The 17,853-nt window shown below is 43.2% G+C and overlaps 1 protein-coding gene across 3 annotated transcripts in view; it reads left to right on the top strand.

Moving 5' to 3' along the window:
* The window catches only part of LOC123747075 (vitellogenin receptor), a 222,334-nt gene that overhangs the window by 177,810 nt on the left and 26,671 nt on the right, over positions 1-17,853 (top strand). For all 3 annotated transcript variants that reach the window (XM_045729073.2, XM_045729072.2, XM_045729075.2), the window contains 6 exons: positions 12,023-12,181; positions 12,518-12,636; positions 14,540-14,699; positions 15,363-15,422; positions 17,099-17,243; positions 17,596-17,801. In XM_045729073.2, coding sequence (XP_045585029.2) covers positions 12,097-12,181; positions 12,518-12,636; positions 14,540-14,699; positions 15,363-15,422; positions 17,099-17,243; positions 17,596-17,801 — 775 coding nt within the window. In that variant the 5' untranslated portion in view covers positions 12,023-12,096. The remainder of the gene's footprint in view (positions 1-12,022; positions 12,182-12,517; positions 12,637-14,539; positions 14,700-15,362; positions 15,423-17,098; positions 17,244-17,595; positions 17,802-17,853) is intronic.

A 17,853-nucleotide genomic window follows, 5' to 3' on the forward strand; every position in this document is an offset into this window, starting at 1 on the left:
GCGTCTGGGATACTCTCGGACGCAGGTTCGAATCCTCATCACGGCCCTTGTGGATTTGTTCACTGGTGTCTAGTCGTGCCGACAGTTATTAGGCACGAGACCAACTAAATTACTCCAATAAGACGGCCTTCAAGTTCAAGTATTTCCTCAAGTGAACTTAACTGGACGGACCAAATAGCACGTGGTGAAATTGCTGGCAGCCAAGAGTCCAGGATGGCATTATCTCAAGTGGCGCTTAGGGTGCTTATGCCGCTCTCAGAGAGCCAGGGAAGTAGTTCAGGGTGATTGTAGTGTGTGCTCAGAGGCACTGCGGTCCCGGGTAGTATTTCGGGAAGAGGGAGTTAGACATAGTTTTAGATGGAAGGAAGGAGAGTACAGGTGGGAAACAGATAACACAAAATGATATCTGGATACTTTCCTTATTAAGGCTACTGAATAGCTCGGTTGGTAGAGCTTCGGCTTCACACGCGTGGGGTCCCCAGTTCGAGTGCCCTGAGAGGCCAGGTGAATGGAAGATAACACAGGACATTACAGTGTACCTAATTTTGCTGCAGCGCTGTCGTGATAGCTTAGGATAGACAAGCAGGAGAGGAGGGGTCGAGCACCCAGTGGTCTAGACGAGTACCGTCTCTTGACAGTATCTGTCAAAACAAGCAAGTGTCATTATCCCAGGCACGTGGTGGTCATTCTAAATAATTTATGAATGCTCAAATTTTTTTTGAGATATATGCAAGAGTTGTTACATTCTTGTAGAGCCACTATTACGCGTAGCGTTTCGGGCAGGTCCCTGGAATACGATCCCCGCCGGGAAGAATCGTTGTTACAACCAAGTACACATTTTACTGTTGAGTTAAACAGAGGCTACAGTTAAGGATTTGCGCCCAGTAAATCCTCCCCGGCCAGGATACGAACCCATGACAAAGTGCTCGCTCAGGAGCGCTTTCCTTACAAGCAGATGTAAGGAGGAATGTTCTTGTGCTTCCCACAAGGAACACTTTAGGTGGGGTGTTGCTAGAGTTGATCTAGCGACCGCTCCCTACCCCCTGGTGGGCGGGCCATCAGAGTCTACCTTGAGGTTACCTTGAGATGATTTAGGGGTTTAGCGTCCCCGCGGCCCGGTCCTCGACCAGGCCTCCTTGTTGCTGGACTGGGGCCAGATTCACGAGGCAGTTACGCAAGTACTTACGAACGTGTACATCTTTCCCCAACCTTTGACGGCTTGGGTTACATTTATTAAACAGTGTACAAGCAAGAAAACGTCCCAGTCAACAGTTGTTATTGTTATAAACAGCCTCCTGGTGCTTCGGAGCTCATTAACTGTTTAATAATTGTAAACAAAGCCGCCAAAGATTGAGAAAAGATGTACAGGTTCGTAAGTGCTTGCGTAACTGCTTTGTGAATTTGACCCCTGGTCAACTAGAGGTATGTCGTAAGGACGGTACAAGTTGGGCACAATTTATTCACCCCCATTAATGAATTATAATAGAGGGAATAATTGGTAAACTCCCTCTACATTCAGTGTGGTATGAGGATATCTTGAGGATATCTTGAGATGATTTCGGGGCTTTAGTGTCCCCGCGGCCAGGTCCTCGACCAGGCCTCCACCCCCAGGAAGCCGCCCGTGACAGCTGACTAACACCCAGGTACCTATTTTACTGCTAGGTAACAGGGGCATAGGGTGAAAGAAACTCTGTTCATTGTTTCTCGCCGGCGTCCGGGATCGAACCCGGGACCACAGGATCAGAAGCCCAGTGTGCTGTCCGCTCGGCCGACCGGCTCCGAAGATAGGAGGATAAGTTTTAAATAATGAATATATTATCATCTGAGGAATAAGTCTCGTATTTGGACTAGTTAATGCTGAAAGACAATAGTAAATCGTTTTCTCGGGGACAGGAAGCCTGTTTATATATACTTTAGGCTTTTATCGTGGTGCCTCTAAAGATGAATTGTACAACCCTCCCCAGGATGCAACCCCCATACCAGTTGTCCAACTTCCAGGTTCCTCTTTATTGCGAGGTGAACAGAGGCAGTAGGTGTATGGAAACGTGCCTAACCACTTCTGTCCCGTCCGGAAATCGAACCCAAGATTTGCGATCGAGTCGATTATGAAGCCCAAATGTTTCTGTTTGAAACCTTAACAAAAAACGTAGAGGCTTAAGGCAATGGAAAGGATGGACAAAATGAGACCCTTTGGTCCTGTAGGGCCTCGACTCACAATCAGTGCACCAGGGTTCGAAACCCCAGGCAGGACTGAAATTAGCTTGGGGGCACGTTTCCTTTCTCCTGATGCCGCTGTTCACCAAGCAGCACAATAGGTGCCCGGGGAAGTTGGCGGGAGTTATGTGCGGGTGACATAGACAACCGAAGCTGGCTTGTCAAGTGTCTTTGTCAAGTGTCTTTGTCAAGTGTCTTTGTTGACATGTGGACCCCTCCCTCCCCCCCTCCTCCAGGAGTGGGGGGAGGGGGGGGGGGTTGCCAGGGTGGGTATGAGGGGGTTGCTAGGGTGGGTATGAGGGGGTTGCTAGGGTGGGTATGAGAGGTTGCTAGGGTGGGTATGAGGGGGTTGCTAGGGTGGGTATGAGAGGGTTGCTAAGGTGGGTATGAGGGGAGTTGCTAGGGTAGGTATGAGGGGTTGCTAGGGTGGGTATGAGGGGTTGCTAGGGTGGGTATGAGGGTATCAACTAGGGTGAGCCCCACATGGCGAGACTGCAGCTCACCTTACACTTACCGCTCCCAAGTAACTTGAGCTAGGAAAGGCTAATTACTTGGACCACATTTCACGCTGTTGCGCTTTTGTTATGAGAGCGCGCTAAGCCGGTTTGGGCTATATATGAGAACTCGGCGGGAAAGAACGGTGCCCAATCGCTTGGATCATCGAGGATCGAACTCCAATCTGCAAGAGGCGAGGCATTGGCTGTACCGACCACTTCAAGTGGTTATAGTTGTGTTTTTGTCTCGTTATCATTTATCGTAATAAGTAGGGCACCTTTGCGATAACAGCCATAAGAGCACGGCGGCCTGGTCTGGTTGGGAGAGCTACGAGAGGGTTTTGAAGATACGAGTTCAATTCCCCGATGACCCATGTGAATTAAATGGTATTATTGAGTTCATGCTTTATCCATAACCCGTGTGGTGCTAACTCGCTGAAGGTCTAGTGGATGGGGTGGGGGTTATCTTGAGGTTATCTTGAGATGATTTCGGGGCTTTAGTGTCCCCGCGGCCCGGTCCTCGACCAGGCCTCCACCCCCCAGGAAGCAGCCCGTGACAGCTGACTAACACCCAGGTACCTATTTTACTGCTAGGTAACAGGGGCATAGGGTGAAAGAAACTCTGCCCATTGTTTCTCGCCGGCGCCTGGGATCGAACCCAGGACCACAGGATCACAAGTCCAGCGTGCTGTCCGCTTGGCCGACCGGCTCCCTATATAGGGGGGAGTGTAAACTCTGCTACTTTTTATTTTCAATTACTTATTTTTTTATCTTTTTCAGGGAGAGTTTGTACTTTGTTTATTGAGAGGGTTGTTTAGAAGTTATCATTTTTTGTGGCGTTTTATTTTTATTTGTGTGGCTTTTATTGCTTCTGGGTTTATAGGTGATGGTGGGAACTACCACATTTGACGGGGGGGGGGGGGGGGGGATGGGACGCATGCGGCCCAACACCAACACAACATACGCTGTAGCCTCATGCACAACATCATGTGTTTTCCCCCGACAAAACCCACTTGAAAATCATTTGTAATAATATTTGTAAATAAGGTACGTCTTACATCCAAGCAAATGTGGTAGTTCCTGTGTGTATGAATTTAATAATAATAATAATAATAATAATTCGTTGGCAGTTCTGTTCATTCGTAATTTTTCTTTCTGAAAAGTTGGAGTTCAGAGACACGAGGAGCCAGAGAGGTGATAACACTGTGGAAGTGTTATCTTGTTTTGACTGTGGGAGTGGGGGGGGGGCATGTGTTTTGACCGTGGGAGTGGGGGACCAATTATTTTGTTGACTAGAAAGAATAAACCCGCTTGTTTTGACGACCAAGAGGAATAAACCCGCTTGTTTTGACGACCAAGAGGAATAAACCCGCTTATTTTGACGACTAGAGGGAATAAACCCGCTTATTTTGACAACTAGAGGGAATAAACCCGCTTATTTTGACGACTAGAGGGAATAAACCCGCTTGTTTTGACAACTAGAGGGAATAAACCCGCTTATTTTGACGACTAGAGGGAATAAACCCGCTTGTTTTGACAACTAGAGGGAATAAACCCGCTTATTTTGACGACTAGAGGGAATAAACCCGCTTGTTTTGACAACTAGAGGGAATAAACCCGCTTATTTTGACGACCAAGAGGAATAAACCCGCTTGTTTTAACTACAGGAGTGTCCTCGCCTCCTTTGGCGACTGCGTTAATTTAGCGTGTGGGTGTATTGTGTGTTATACAGACATTCGCTGTTCCATAGACAGTCGGAGTGATTACCACTAGTCCCAACCTGTAGTTTAGGTCGTATTGCGGAGCTCCACAGCTCCGTAGTACGACCCAGATAAGCTCTGGCTGCGTCGGTAAGCCTCATAATCTTTACATATTGGCCCGCAGGCCTAGTCCACGGACCCGCCTGATACCAGCAACCTCCAGTGAAAGGTATAGGGTGAAGGGTAGGCATTAGGGGAGGGGGGGGGGGATGTGTTGAGCGGTGCGTGGTGGTGGGTAGGGAAGGGTAAGGTGGAGGTGGGTAGGAGGGAAGAGAAGGTAAAGTGGACGCTGGGAAGGCAGAGTGACCGAATTGATATGCAAATAAGGGCAAGTTATATATATTTTTATTTCTCCTTAGGCTGGAATGTTAGGAGAGAGAGGTCTTGGGGGGGGGGAATGAGGTATTTGTTACCTTGTGGTTACCATGTGGTGGTGGTGGTTCCGAGGATCAATGTCCCTGCGCGGCCCAGTCTCTGACCAGGCCTCCTCACTGTGACTCAAGTTTCTCGTCTAAGTACTCTCTCTCTCAACCATTTCAGTGTTCCTCAGGTTATGTTTGTCTTTAATTTACAAATCTAATCCTGTCAAGATGTTCTGGTAACTTTATCTTTGTTACTCTTCAGTATTTTCCATTAGATATTTGAGCGGGTGTGTGTGTGTGTGTGTATTTATTATTTGTGCCTGCAGGATCGAGCTGTTAGCTCTTGGACCCCGCCTTTGTAACCGTTGGTTGTCTAATGTACTGACTCGAGCCAATTTTCACTATCATATCTAATACTTATATTTCTCTCTCTCTCTCTCTCTCTCTCTCTCTCTCTCTCTCTCTCTCTCTCTCTCTCTCTCTCTCTCTCTCTCTCTCTCTCTCTCTCTCTCACACACACACACACACACACACACACACACACACACACACACACACACACACACACACACACACACACACACACACACACACACATACACACATCCTCACATCCTCAGAATGCAGCCCGTAGCAGCTGTTTAACTTCTAGGTACTTATTTACTGCTAGGTAACAGGAGCATCAGGGTTAAAAAACTCTGGCCATTTGTTTCCGCCTCCACCGGGGATCGAACCCGGAACCCTCAGAACTTAGAACTAGCAGTAAATAGGTACCTGGATGTTAGACAGCTGCTACAGGCTACTTCCTGGGTGTGTATAACAAAAAGGAGGCCTGGTCGAGGACCGGGCCGTGGGGATGCTAAGCCCCGAAATCATCCCAAGATAACCTCAATATAACATCCCCAGTGGTAATCCCAAACTCTTCTAGTGTTGATTGATTAACTAGTCCCTCTCTTATCTCTGGAACTTCTCCTTGCTTTAATATGAAGACCTCCTGGAATTTATTATTCAGTTCCTCACATACCTCCTTGTCGTTTGTAGTGAATCTGTCTGTCGCTATCCTCAGTTTCGTTACCTGTTCCTTCACTGTTGTTTTTTCTCCTGATGTGGCTGTGCAGCAATTTAAGTCGAGCTTTGCCTTCCTTGCGATGTCATTTTCGTATTGCCCTTCTGCCTCTCTTCTCATCGTGACATATTCATTCCTGGCACTCTGGTATCTTCTCTGCTCTCAGGTGTCCTGTTATTTCTATAGTTTCTCCACGGCCTTAATGTACGTTGTTTTGCTAGCTAACATCTCTGATTAAACCATTTCATTGTTTTCCTTTTGGACCGGGACAAACTTGTCTGCTGCCTCCTTACACTTCTGCATGATGTAGTCCATCATGTCTTGGGGCCGTCTTTCCCCCAAGCACTGTTTCCCATGTTATATCTGTTAGGAAGTTTCTTATCTCCTCATAGTTTCCCTTATGGAATGCCAGCCTTTTGTTTTCAGTTCCCCTCCTCGAGTCCATTAACCCTTCTTCAACCAGATACTCAAACGTCAGTACACTGTGGTCGCTCATTCCTACTGGGGCCTCGAAACCAATTTCCCTTATGTCGGAGTCGTTCAGAGTGAAGACCAGGTCGAGTCTCGCTGGTTCATCGTTGCCTCTCATTCTTGTGGGTTCCCTCACATGCTGCGTAGCTTTAAAAGTTTCTTGTGTGTGTGTGTGTGTGTGTGTGTGTGTGTGTGTGGTGTATCCCCCTTGGGGGTGGACACTAGGGGGAGGCAGCGTCTGGGGTAGGCTGTGGTCTACCTCCAGAAACTGATACAACCGAGCAATACACTGGATGACATAATCCTCGTCTCTCTCTCTTATTGTTTAAATAATAATAATAATAATAATAATGCTAAATGTACTAGCATTGCTATTTCAGTTTTGTCCAAACAACTGTGATAGTGAATGGTGTTGTTAGGGCCAGGGAGTGTGTTTGGGGTGATGGTGGACCCGGCCCAGGCAACTGCTGCCCTTCCTCGTGAAGCATCCCGCACTGGTTGCCTAACTCCAGGTTCCTAGTACCAGGTATACCCTGGCGCTGGGGACGAGGTATACGCCAAGGCAGTATCCAACCTTTACACTGCTCTACACCATCCCTCTCCGTCCGCTCCCTGCCCGCCCCCCTCCCCTACCCCTCTGGAGTAGGGTACAGAGTTTCCACGAACGTAAAGTGATGTTTACCTTGCTGGTAGATATATTAGTTTCATAACCCCACTGTGGCCTGCGTGATGCACCAGTGTGGCTCACAGGATGAACATACATAACCCCTCTCCGTCTTTAAACATAAAGGGCACAACTAGCTGAACTTTCAAGGTGTTCAAAACAGAACTTGATGAACACCTCCAAAGGCTACCTGATCAGGAAGCTATTTTTCACCTACGCTCTTCATCATATATACACTTGACCTGCCCCATCCCCAACACTGAGAATACATCACATAGCCTGACGATGTCACCCAAAAAATATCCCAGCCTGGCTCATCAAAGTCGCTTCTAGCAATTGAATTCATAAACAACTTTGAAAACCAATGGAAAATAAGTACAAATAAACAAGAGTTCCAGATATTGCACATGCAACAGGTTGACACTACACACTAGCTGGCAGTGATAGGAGCGTGCCCTGCCCCCTTTGACGCAAAACAATGGTGGCAGTGATGGGAACATGCCCCGCCTCCTTTGACGCAAAACAATGGTGGCAGTGATAGGAGCGTGCACCGCCTCCTTTGACGCAAAACAATGGTAACAGTGATGGGAGCGTGCCCCGCCCCCTTTGACGCAAAACAATGGTGGCAGTGATGGGAGCGTGCCCTGCCCCCTTTGACGCAAAACAATAGTGGCAGTGATGGGAACATGCCCCGCCTCCTTTGACGCAAAACAATGGTGGCAGTGATAGGAGCATGCCCTGCCCCCTTTGACGCAAAACAATGGTGGCAGTGATGGGAACATGCACCGCCCCTTTTGACGCAAAACACTATGCTCATTCAGGACTACTGTGACGTCCCAACGCGTCCAGACGTACTTGAAGTGGGCTACATCTCTTTGCTTGGTTCACTCCAGCTCCTCTCTTCTCTTGGAACATTTTAATCCCTGTGGTCATTTAAGCCTGTGGTCCTGCTGGGCCACACAGCCTTTTCCCTCCAGTTTGATAATGGTAAGAAAGTCGAGCAGAAATTGTAACCCTTCGCGAATGTTAACTTAAAGAGTAATAGTTGTGTCAATTACCACGTCGTTACGGCGCCAGATGCGTGATTAATTTGTTCATCAGTAAACAAATTTGTTGACAGTTTACTTGTAGACCACTTTATTAATTTACGATACATGGCTTTCAATTTGTATTCATCATTATCGTTCATCACAACCATTCGATATAATTAATCTGTCACCATTCGATATGATTAATCTATCACTATTCATCACTATAATCCGTCATCATTGACCTGTTTACATTCATGGATGGTGAGGGGGCTTGGTCTTTGGGTAGGGGAGGGGGTAGTGTGTATGGCTCCCCCAGTCTACCATCCACACCTCTTACCATGAGATGCCGGCTCCTGTGGCGCCAACACACCCCTACGATAGGCTACGGGCTCACCATAACCCGTGTTACTTGGAACTTTCTGTTCCAGGTAGCGAATCTTTAACAACAACAACCCTACGATAAATTACCTCTGGAAATACAAGTAAACTCTGACTTAAACACCATCTTAATAATAATAATTTTGTTTTTAAAATACACATAAGAAGGCGATACAGAAACGGAATTATGGTACAAGAATGGCATGTTCTACGCACTTCGGTTGGTGCCATCAACCTTTACGCTTCTCAGCAAGGTCTCTCCACCTACGTGCAGGAGCACGTAGGTGGGAGCTTGGCAGGTACTGCTCCTGAAAAACTGGGGTACGAAGCAACACTAGGCTGTCAAGTACAATGTATGTGGGTGAGGCATGTCTGGTGCTGGGTACTCCGCCCCTGCTCCTGCATCTCTTCATTTTCTTCACCCTTCTCTTCCTCCTAAGAAGACAATTCACAGGTCTAGATGTTCCAATTAGGTTACTCTTGCAAAAGTTTTGACAGTGGTAAATGCCGAACTTTCTGCCGACGACACAACTTTCGATATCACAGGCAAAGATTGAGACTTCCTTAACAGCACAGGAAATGTTGAATTAAGCAAACTTCACCAGTGCGTTGCAGTCAACAGACTTTTTCTTGATATTAGCAAGACTTCCTGTATGACATTGCGCAGACTCTGGAACAATTTTCCGGCGAGAATTTTAGCAATTAACGGGACAGTCTTAACTGTCCTCACACCCGCCACTTTGTGTAGTTATTGACAACGAACTGAGCTGGAAGTCGCACTTGATCTTCTTGCAGGCAAAAGGAACAAGAACAGGGTGAAGGAACAGTGCCCAACCCCTTTGACCACTCCGGAGATTGAAGGGTGACCGAGAGGGAGAAAGGAGAAAATTGTAACTAGTAATGTTTCATAATAGGTTACACTCCTACATCGCCTGTGATTGAACCATACTCTCATTCAACGTTTTACAGCAAACATTGAATGCCCTTGAAAGTGCCCTTAAAATATAAATGCCTATTGTGAGATTTATGTTCTCACAAGCAGAGACTACGATTATGAAACGGATGTGACGCTTGGGTTGAATATACTTTAATAATAAAAGAGGCAGCGCCAAATTTCAGAATGCACTCAAGAATTTAATCATGGTGCCTCATGGCATATATTGGTGTGGTTGTCTCATACGGATGACGCCCAGCCGCATTTATTAAGACCAGGCTTCCAGACGCTTTGCTGGGATTAAACAAAATTTATTTGGAGTCAGGAAGGCTAGTCTAGTCCTCTGGACACTGATAGAAAAGTCATTCAGTCCATCCAGAAGCTGTTGATAAATTAAAATTATCTCCTATTTTCGCTATCTTGGCACCTTCTTTTGGTAATACTTCGTTTTTCTATAGCTGTCTGTCGATTATCTGGGTGTGACTGACTAGGACAACTGAGGGTCTGCTTATAGGTAAGAATGTTGAGATCTTAAATAAATCCTTGTTGTTTACACATTGTCAAGTGCTTCGAGATATATTGTCTTAATCGAATTAACGAGTAGCGTCTATTGAGAGTACAGCAAGCCTGCGGGCCGCCCCAAAACAACAGCCTGTTGGACCAAGCTCTCACAAATCAGGGGCCAGATTCACGAAAGCACTTACGAACGTGTACATCTTTCCTCAATCTTTGACGGCTTTGGTTACATTTATTTAAAACTTTACAAGCATGAAAACTTCCCATTCAACTGTTGTTATTGTTATAAACAGTCTCCTGGTGCTTGGGAGCTCATTAACTGTTTAATAATTGGAAACAAAGCCGCCAAAGACTGAGAAAAGATGTACAGGTTCATAAGTGCTTGCGTAACTGCTTCGTGAATCTGGCCCCAGGGCCGGGCTTGGGGAATAGAACTCCCAAAACCCCATCAAGCAGGTAGCAAGCCTCCTTTACCGATGTTAACAGCCTTCCGGCTGGATACGAACAGCAGTTTTACTTAAAAACGAAATAAATTTAAATTGGAAGAGATTAGCAAACGAAAAAGACATGCAATGAGCCAAAGATTATTTTTGAAAGAGCAACACATTGCAAAGAGCTGTGGACAATGAGAACAGCGTGGGCAGATAATGCGAAACCAATGGTTAGGTTTTTATACTCTAAATTGGACTATTGATGTTGCCCTCTTTGAGACGAGCGAAATTACTGACTTCAGAAATGTCCTCAGAATATTAACCTACAGATTCACATTTTTAAAATACGCTTGTTACAGCGTCAAAGAGTTTCCATAAATTAATCCATTCCAGCAGACCTTTCGGAAATAGTTACAACTATTTAAAGATATTCTCAGGAGAGCATGTAAATTTAATATAATATATCTAATCTAATCTGCCCGAAACGCTGTGTGTACTAGTGGCTTTACAAGAAGGTAAACACACCATGCTATGTACTCTCATCAACCCAATATACCTTCTTGTATATAAATAAATAAATAAATATATCATAATTTCTAATTGTAAACCTAAATTTTTTTTTATTCCAAATCAGAGATCAAGCGTAATGATCTCTCCTTGTGGCCACTTCCTACTGCCACAGATTTAGAATTCAAACTAAAATTTAGATTGAATTCAATTGAATAGACAGATTTAGTCTATTCAATCGTGTACAAAATTTAGCTTAGGTTTTAATGCAGAAAACAAGTGACAATAATGGAGCAGAAAGCATGTGTTTGCTGGGTTATAGCTGTTAATATATAGGACATACTTTTCTAAGTGTTTGACATTAAATATACTAGGGATATGTAGAGCACACAGAGGTGTACATACATAGTTTACCCAATAACTGAGTTATGTTCAGGAGTAAAGTATTCTTGGTGATTGATGAAGTAGTTGTTATGCAGGCGTTAATAACCGACCAAAGGTTGATGGACCTTAACCCCAACATCAGTCCAAATAAGTGAGAGTGGTCGGGAATAAAGAGAGGAAGAGAGGGGGGTGAGGACGAGAATAAAATAAGAGGCAAGTCGACAGAGAACCAGAACGGTGTCTATAATGATCTCATTAACAAGCCAACCAGGGGATACGCTGCATTAACCACCCTCCTCCTCTTCCTGCGCCCTCTCACATTTACTCCTCTTTTTTCCCATTCTGTATTATGGTGTCTATCATATATACGCCAAAAAATCACAAAAATTGTGAAATGCAAAATCCACAAAGAAATCTCTTAAGCCTGTCCTCATGTCCAAGCTCTTAACCTCTTCTCGTGTCCCAGCTCTTAACCTTTCCTCGTGTCCCAGCTCTTAACCTCTCCTCGTATCCCAGCTCTTAACCTTTCCTCGTGTCCCAGCTCTTAACCTCTCCTCGTGTCCCAGCTCTTAATCTCTCCTCGTGTCCCAGCTCTTAACCTCTCCTCGTGTCCAAGCTCTTAACCTCTCCTCGTGTACCAGCTCTTAACCTCTCCTCGTGTCCCAGCTCTTAACCTCTCCTCGTGTCCCAGCTCTTAACCTCTCCTCGTGTCCCAGCTCTTAACCTCTCCTCGTGTCCCAGCTCTAAACCCATCCTCAAAGCTCTTCCAAGTGTTAAGTAGTCATGTAACTCTTTCTCCTTGCCTTACAGGTGGAGGCGAGGGCGGCGGTGGGTGGAAGGAGGCTCCCGGTTGGTGTGGGCGTGAGTGTGGGCGTGAGTGTGGGATGATGGGCGGTGTGTGGGCGGGACTTGGTGCCTGCACCCTTCTAGTCCTCTTGGTTGGCCCAATCAACACCTTGGCTGCAACGTGTCAGTATTAAATACTGCCTCTCTTAGAGCTATAAGTTTATTGAAATATATAACTTGTTACTGAGCAATTAGACTCTTAAATTAGAACTGCTATAGGGAATGACTTAATAATAAATGAGTAGTTAAATAAATATGATCCCCTGATGATAATTAAGAAATATATTACTAAAGATGAGTTATATTACATTAGTTATTGCATACGACAATTTGTATTGCTATTTTTATGTATCAGTTGACGATTTATCAGTAATTGGAATTTAAAAAAAAAGCTGTAGTCTAGTCAGAATTTTCACGAGGAATCAATGGCTTTAATGACTTTAATTCTTTGGATCACAGTGCCGCCACGGTTGAGCTCCAAGGATAGTGAATTACGATTAACAGAAGGCCAGCAAGCTGCCGTGGTGGAATGCTCTTTAGACGTTGGTGATGACCCTATTACGTACCGCTGGCTCAAGGTAATTCTCACGCACTCTACATGTTGGTGATGATCCTATTACGTACCGCTGGCTCAAGGTAATTCTCACGCACTCTACATGTTGGTGATGACCCTATTACGTACCGCTGGCTCAAGGTAATTCTCACGCACTCTACATGTTGGTGATGACCCTATTACGTACCGCTGGCTCAAGGTAATTCTCACGCACTCTACATGTTGGTGATGATCCTATTACGTACCGCTGGCTCAAGGTAATTCTCACGCACTCTACATGTTGGTGATGACCCTATTACGTACCGCTGGCTCAAGGTAATTCTCACGCACTCTACATGTTGGTGATGACCCTATTACGTACCGCTGGCTCAAGGTAATTCTCACGCACTCTACATACTGTACATGTACATGTATTGTATGTATGCAATAGGATCACCAACATGTTGGTCCATGGGTAGCTGATAGCTGAGTGGACAGCGTTCTGGATTCGTAGTCCTGAGGTTCTGGGTTCGATCCCCGGTGGAGGCGGAAACAAATGGGCAGAGTTTCTTTCACCCTGATGCACCTGTTCACCTAGCAGTAAATAGGTACCTGGGAGTTAGACAGCTTCTACGGGCTGCTTCCTGGGGCTGTGTAACAAAAAGGAGGCCTGGTCGAGGACCGGGCCGTGGGGACGCTAAGCCCCGAAATCATCTCAAGATAATTCAAGATAACATTGTTCCTTTGGCTCTTGGAAATTCACGTCAATGCACCATTTTGCTATACAGTACAGTATGTTTACCAGTCACTAATATTAAGTTGAGGTTGCAGGTAATTATAGCATTTATAATCAGGAACCTTAAAGCTCCTGCATTCCTGTTACTCCTACTTTAATAGTAAGTAATATACTGTTTATCATTGGGATATAGAATTATAGAAATACTGTATTTGAAAATAATTTTTTTTTAATTTTCTTTCCAAATGACAGTTCAAAATATATAATACTGTACGTATATGGAACTAATGTTTTAAATAAATTCCATATTCCTTTGAATGTATAGAATTTCATAATTAAATTCTGATAATATATTATCAGTTCCTCAACTTTGTTTAAAGACTTTGCCCATATAATTGCATTTTCCTTGCAGAATGTAAGGGGGAACGCAAATAAATATGGGTAAGTGAAGTAAAATACTTAAAATTATATAAAATATAATATTTTGCTTGAATATGTTTGCGTGTAATGCTGCCACATGCTTCAATATTATTATAATTACTGTAATAACTTTACTGTATATGTATAATAATAATCTTTTATGTGGTAATAATAGTGCAATGTCAAATCTTCATAATTGTATGGATTTATAAACAGACCCCAAAGCTCTTAAATTTCCTAAGAGAAAACATCAATTGATGTGAGGCTTCATCTAAGGCTTAATCAGGATACATTCTTTTACTTATTTAAATATATATACAAGAAGGTACAATGGGTTGTGAGAGTACATATGTGAGTGATTAATTAGTACACTAGCTAAGAAACTAGCATGCATAGCGTTTTGAGCACAACTAATGCTCTGATAAGCTCATACCTCTCATTACTGATTCGACAGTAAAAGATAACTGCAAATTAACTCAAACTGTTCCCGTCCTTATTTGCCTCTCATCATTTAGTATTTTATTTGATAACTTCTTCAAACTCCAAGTCTTGTTTTATTCAGTAGTGATTGCTCATTGTGTGCAGCCAAGGGCAGTAGCTGATGAGTCCCTAAATATAAATTCCCAGGTTGTAGTATTTCTCTCATGTCTGTGTAATGGCAATTCTGGCATTGATAATTTCTCCAACCAGATAAATGCTCAAGTGCACTTGACGACAACTATAATTAGCCACATTCTAAACATGCAGTTATAAATTATTATTGTGACACATGCTGATGATATATTTTTCTCAGAATCAACAATTGGTTACCGGAGCCCTTGGGTATGCCTATCGAGGATACCGTAAAGTCCTTCTAGCATTCCATACTATCCAGAAGCAACACGCTGGCACCTACACATGCGAAGCCTCTAATAAAGCTGGAGTTCATTCTCATACCATAAAGGTTATTGTTGGTAAGTAAAGAACAGTAGTGTTAAAATTCTGTCTGGTATTACATTTGTGGGATCATTTCATTAAAATGATTTGTCTGCCAGTAGTAATTGGAGACCTGGTTGTAAACAGATTGGCAGGTCATATTCCAGGGAAAATTAGTAAGTGTAAGGCTTATGATGAGCTATGGGATGTGAAAGCTCTAATCTTGCTAGTAACAAGTCTGTTATTGTAAAAATATAACATAGCATAGATTGCTAAAAGTAAGAGCACAAAACATACACAGTACCTTGCAGTGATTCCGAGGATCAACGTCCCGGCAGCTCGCGCCTCCGGATTGGTGGTCTGGTCACAATGATTACATAATCCTGTTGCTGCAGTAGTTGGCAACATTGAAAATCATCTTCAAACAGTAAATCATTAAGGATTTAATAATTTCTTTAAAAATTGCTTTGTTACTACATTACTTCAAGACCCCTATATGCTATTGTATTTTAGTTACATGTACCTGTACAGTATAATATGTGGCTTTTGGCATCCAAGTCCCTTGGCCACTGTTCTGTTGCCAGTGCGGTACTGCTAATAAATACATTTCCATCTAGATTTAATTCACCTATCATAAGAAAGGTTAAACTGCAGTTGTACAAATACAAGGAGCACTGAACTTTATAATATTTTCTTTTCAGAAAGTGCTGGAGTTACTCACACGAAAGATGCTGACTTACCACATACTGATGAAATTCTCAGTAAGTATAGTACACTACTGTATATATATACTTTATTAGCAAATACTTGACAAAAACTGCATATTTATTAATATAATATTTATTATACTGTATTTGTGTTTATAATGTAATGTTTCATTTATTAATCTAGGTAAATAATTGTTTTAAAATTATTAAATTTAATAAACAACCCAACCTACACACACAACAAAATAAAAGTTACAATGTTTAGGTTCATCCTCGACTCTTAGCATATCACTACTTAATAAGAATCTAGGATGGACCAAAACGTCATCTTCAATTTCATTTCATTTCATTTCACATGTGTGGGTTGGAGTAGGTGTTTCAACCACATTATTAAAACTTCTCTGCATATTACAGTTTAACCATTAGTCTATATCATTCAATTTAGAGTGTGTAAGGTTGGGCTTGTAACCCTTCCCCTTTAAACACTATTTTGAACATTCTATGAATTGGCAGAATGACTTATCAAAATGGTTTATGACTATAAATTTTCATCTCTGAAATTTTTAGGTGCTGTTGAAAGTAAGCACCGGGTACCTGTCAGGAGGGCCTCCCAGAAATCAAGCATTGAACGTAATGAAATTCCCTTTCCTAGTTGGCCTTCAGTAGCTCCCTGTTTTTTTTTTTTTTTTTTTTTTTTTTTTTTTTGAGATATATACAAGAGTTGCTACATTCTTGTACAGCCACTAGTACGCGTAGCGTTTCGGGCAAGTCCTTAATCCTAAGGTCCCTGGAATACGATCCCCTGCCGCGAAGAATCGTTTTTTCATCCAAGTACACATTTTACTGTTGCGTTAAACAGAGGCTACAGTTAAGGAATTGCGCCCAGTAAATCCTCCCCGGCCAGGATACGAACCCATGACATAGCGCTCGCGGAACGCCAGGCGAGTGTCTTACCACTACACCACGGAGACTGCTTTTGCCTTAATCACTTCTTTCTCCGTGAGATGATTGGGATTCAGTACTAGAACTTGTGAACAAGTTTAGTGGCTGGTTGAAACCCAAGTGACCTGAGTCACCATCTGGTGTCTGCTGTATACATAAAGGTCAGGGTTGTTCACCAATAGCGACAATTATTTGCCTCGCTTGCTACAAGCAGTAGCTTGTTTTGTTTTGCCTAAACATTCTGGTAGACCTTTATTGGTTTTGATTATAGTCTCTGAGCCCCATGTGCCTCATAGAGGGAAGAGCAAGATTCTGGTCCTGGCTTCAGTTAGGTCAGTGTGGTGCTTTGCTTAATGCTTTGTAGCACCAGTTTGTAAGCTCCTGGGAACTACTGACAGCCCACCAAAAAAAAGATGTTTCATTGCATTCAGTGCTTGATGTTTGCTTATCCACAACTATATATGAGAAGAAATACTTTCTCATATCTCCACCTGGAGATGAAGTGATACCACATATCTCAGTTAGCTGTTGTTTCTTTGATACACATGTTACCATATGTTTCTTATTTTCCTATTATGTTCCAGAGTTGTAATCTCTGCTGTATAGCCTGTGTGTTTCAGAGTGTGTGTGTGTGTTGTTCCAATGATTGGAACATATAATTACAGTAAAGCTTTTGTATCAAGGTGAAACCACATTTTTACTGAAGTACTGTACATTACTATTTCTGTTGTATAATTTTTCATGTTTAGTTTGCTTAAAATAATGCAGTCTATAATATTTCTGTATAGGTAATATTGCAACATCCCTGAGTGATGTGTTGGCGGAGGGAGATTGTGCATGCGACACCCTCTTCTTCCTGCACTCATCCGCTGATGCACCTCCCGAGACCCTTGCAGCCCAAGCTAACTTGGTACACACAATTGCAGATAGCATGTGAGCATGTGATTTCACTTTAATAGATTTGTTCAAATTAACTTGACATATTTAGTACCAGTCATTTTTTTTATTATGAGATACTTTGTCCTTTTTGTGGAGGGCTTCCTTTGGTGGATTCCTGGAGCTAGTCGGGTGGCTAGGTCAGAAGGTCATCACGGGGCACCCACCAGAAAGAGGCATGTCATTACATTCAATGATGAATTTTTGTTTTTATTGTTCTTACGTTAGTTTTCTGTATGAATCAGTGATGGTTTGATGGTATGCATGCTTAAAAAAATCCAAATTTGTTTATATGATTTTTCTTAATTAATGAAGTACCGTAATTAATGTTTCTAACTTAATGTTATAGTATTTCAGAATCCACCAGAGTAAGTGTGCTTACATATTCAGACTATACTACCAGCAAGTTATCACTTGGAGAGGGGGTCCATCGTTGTGCTCTGCGAAATGCATTTGCTGATCTGTCTCACCAGACGTGGGCTACACGCATTCAACCAGTTCTCAGGGAGGCATTTAAGAAATTTAGGAAATCCAAGGCCAACTGTAAACTTATGTGTGAGTGTAACTGTGTATAGATTAAGCATGATAGTAATGAAGTATATTGATA

This window comes from Procambarus clarkii, chromosome 87, assembly GCF_040958095.1.
Source record: "Procambarus clarkii isolate CNS0578487 chromosome 87, FALCON_Pclarkii_2.0, whole genome shotgun sequence".
In the NCBI taxonomy this organism is placed as follows: Eukaryota; Metazoa; Arthropoda; class Malacostraca; order Decapoda; family Cambaridae; genus Procambarus; species Procambarus clarkii.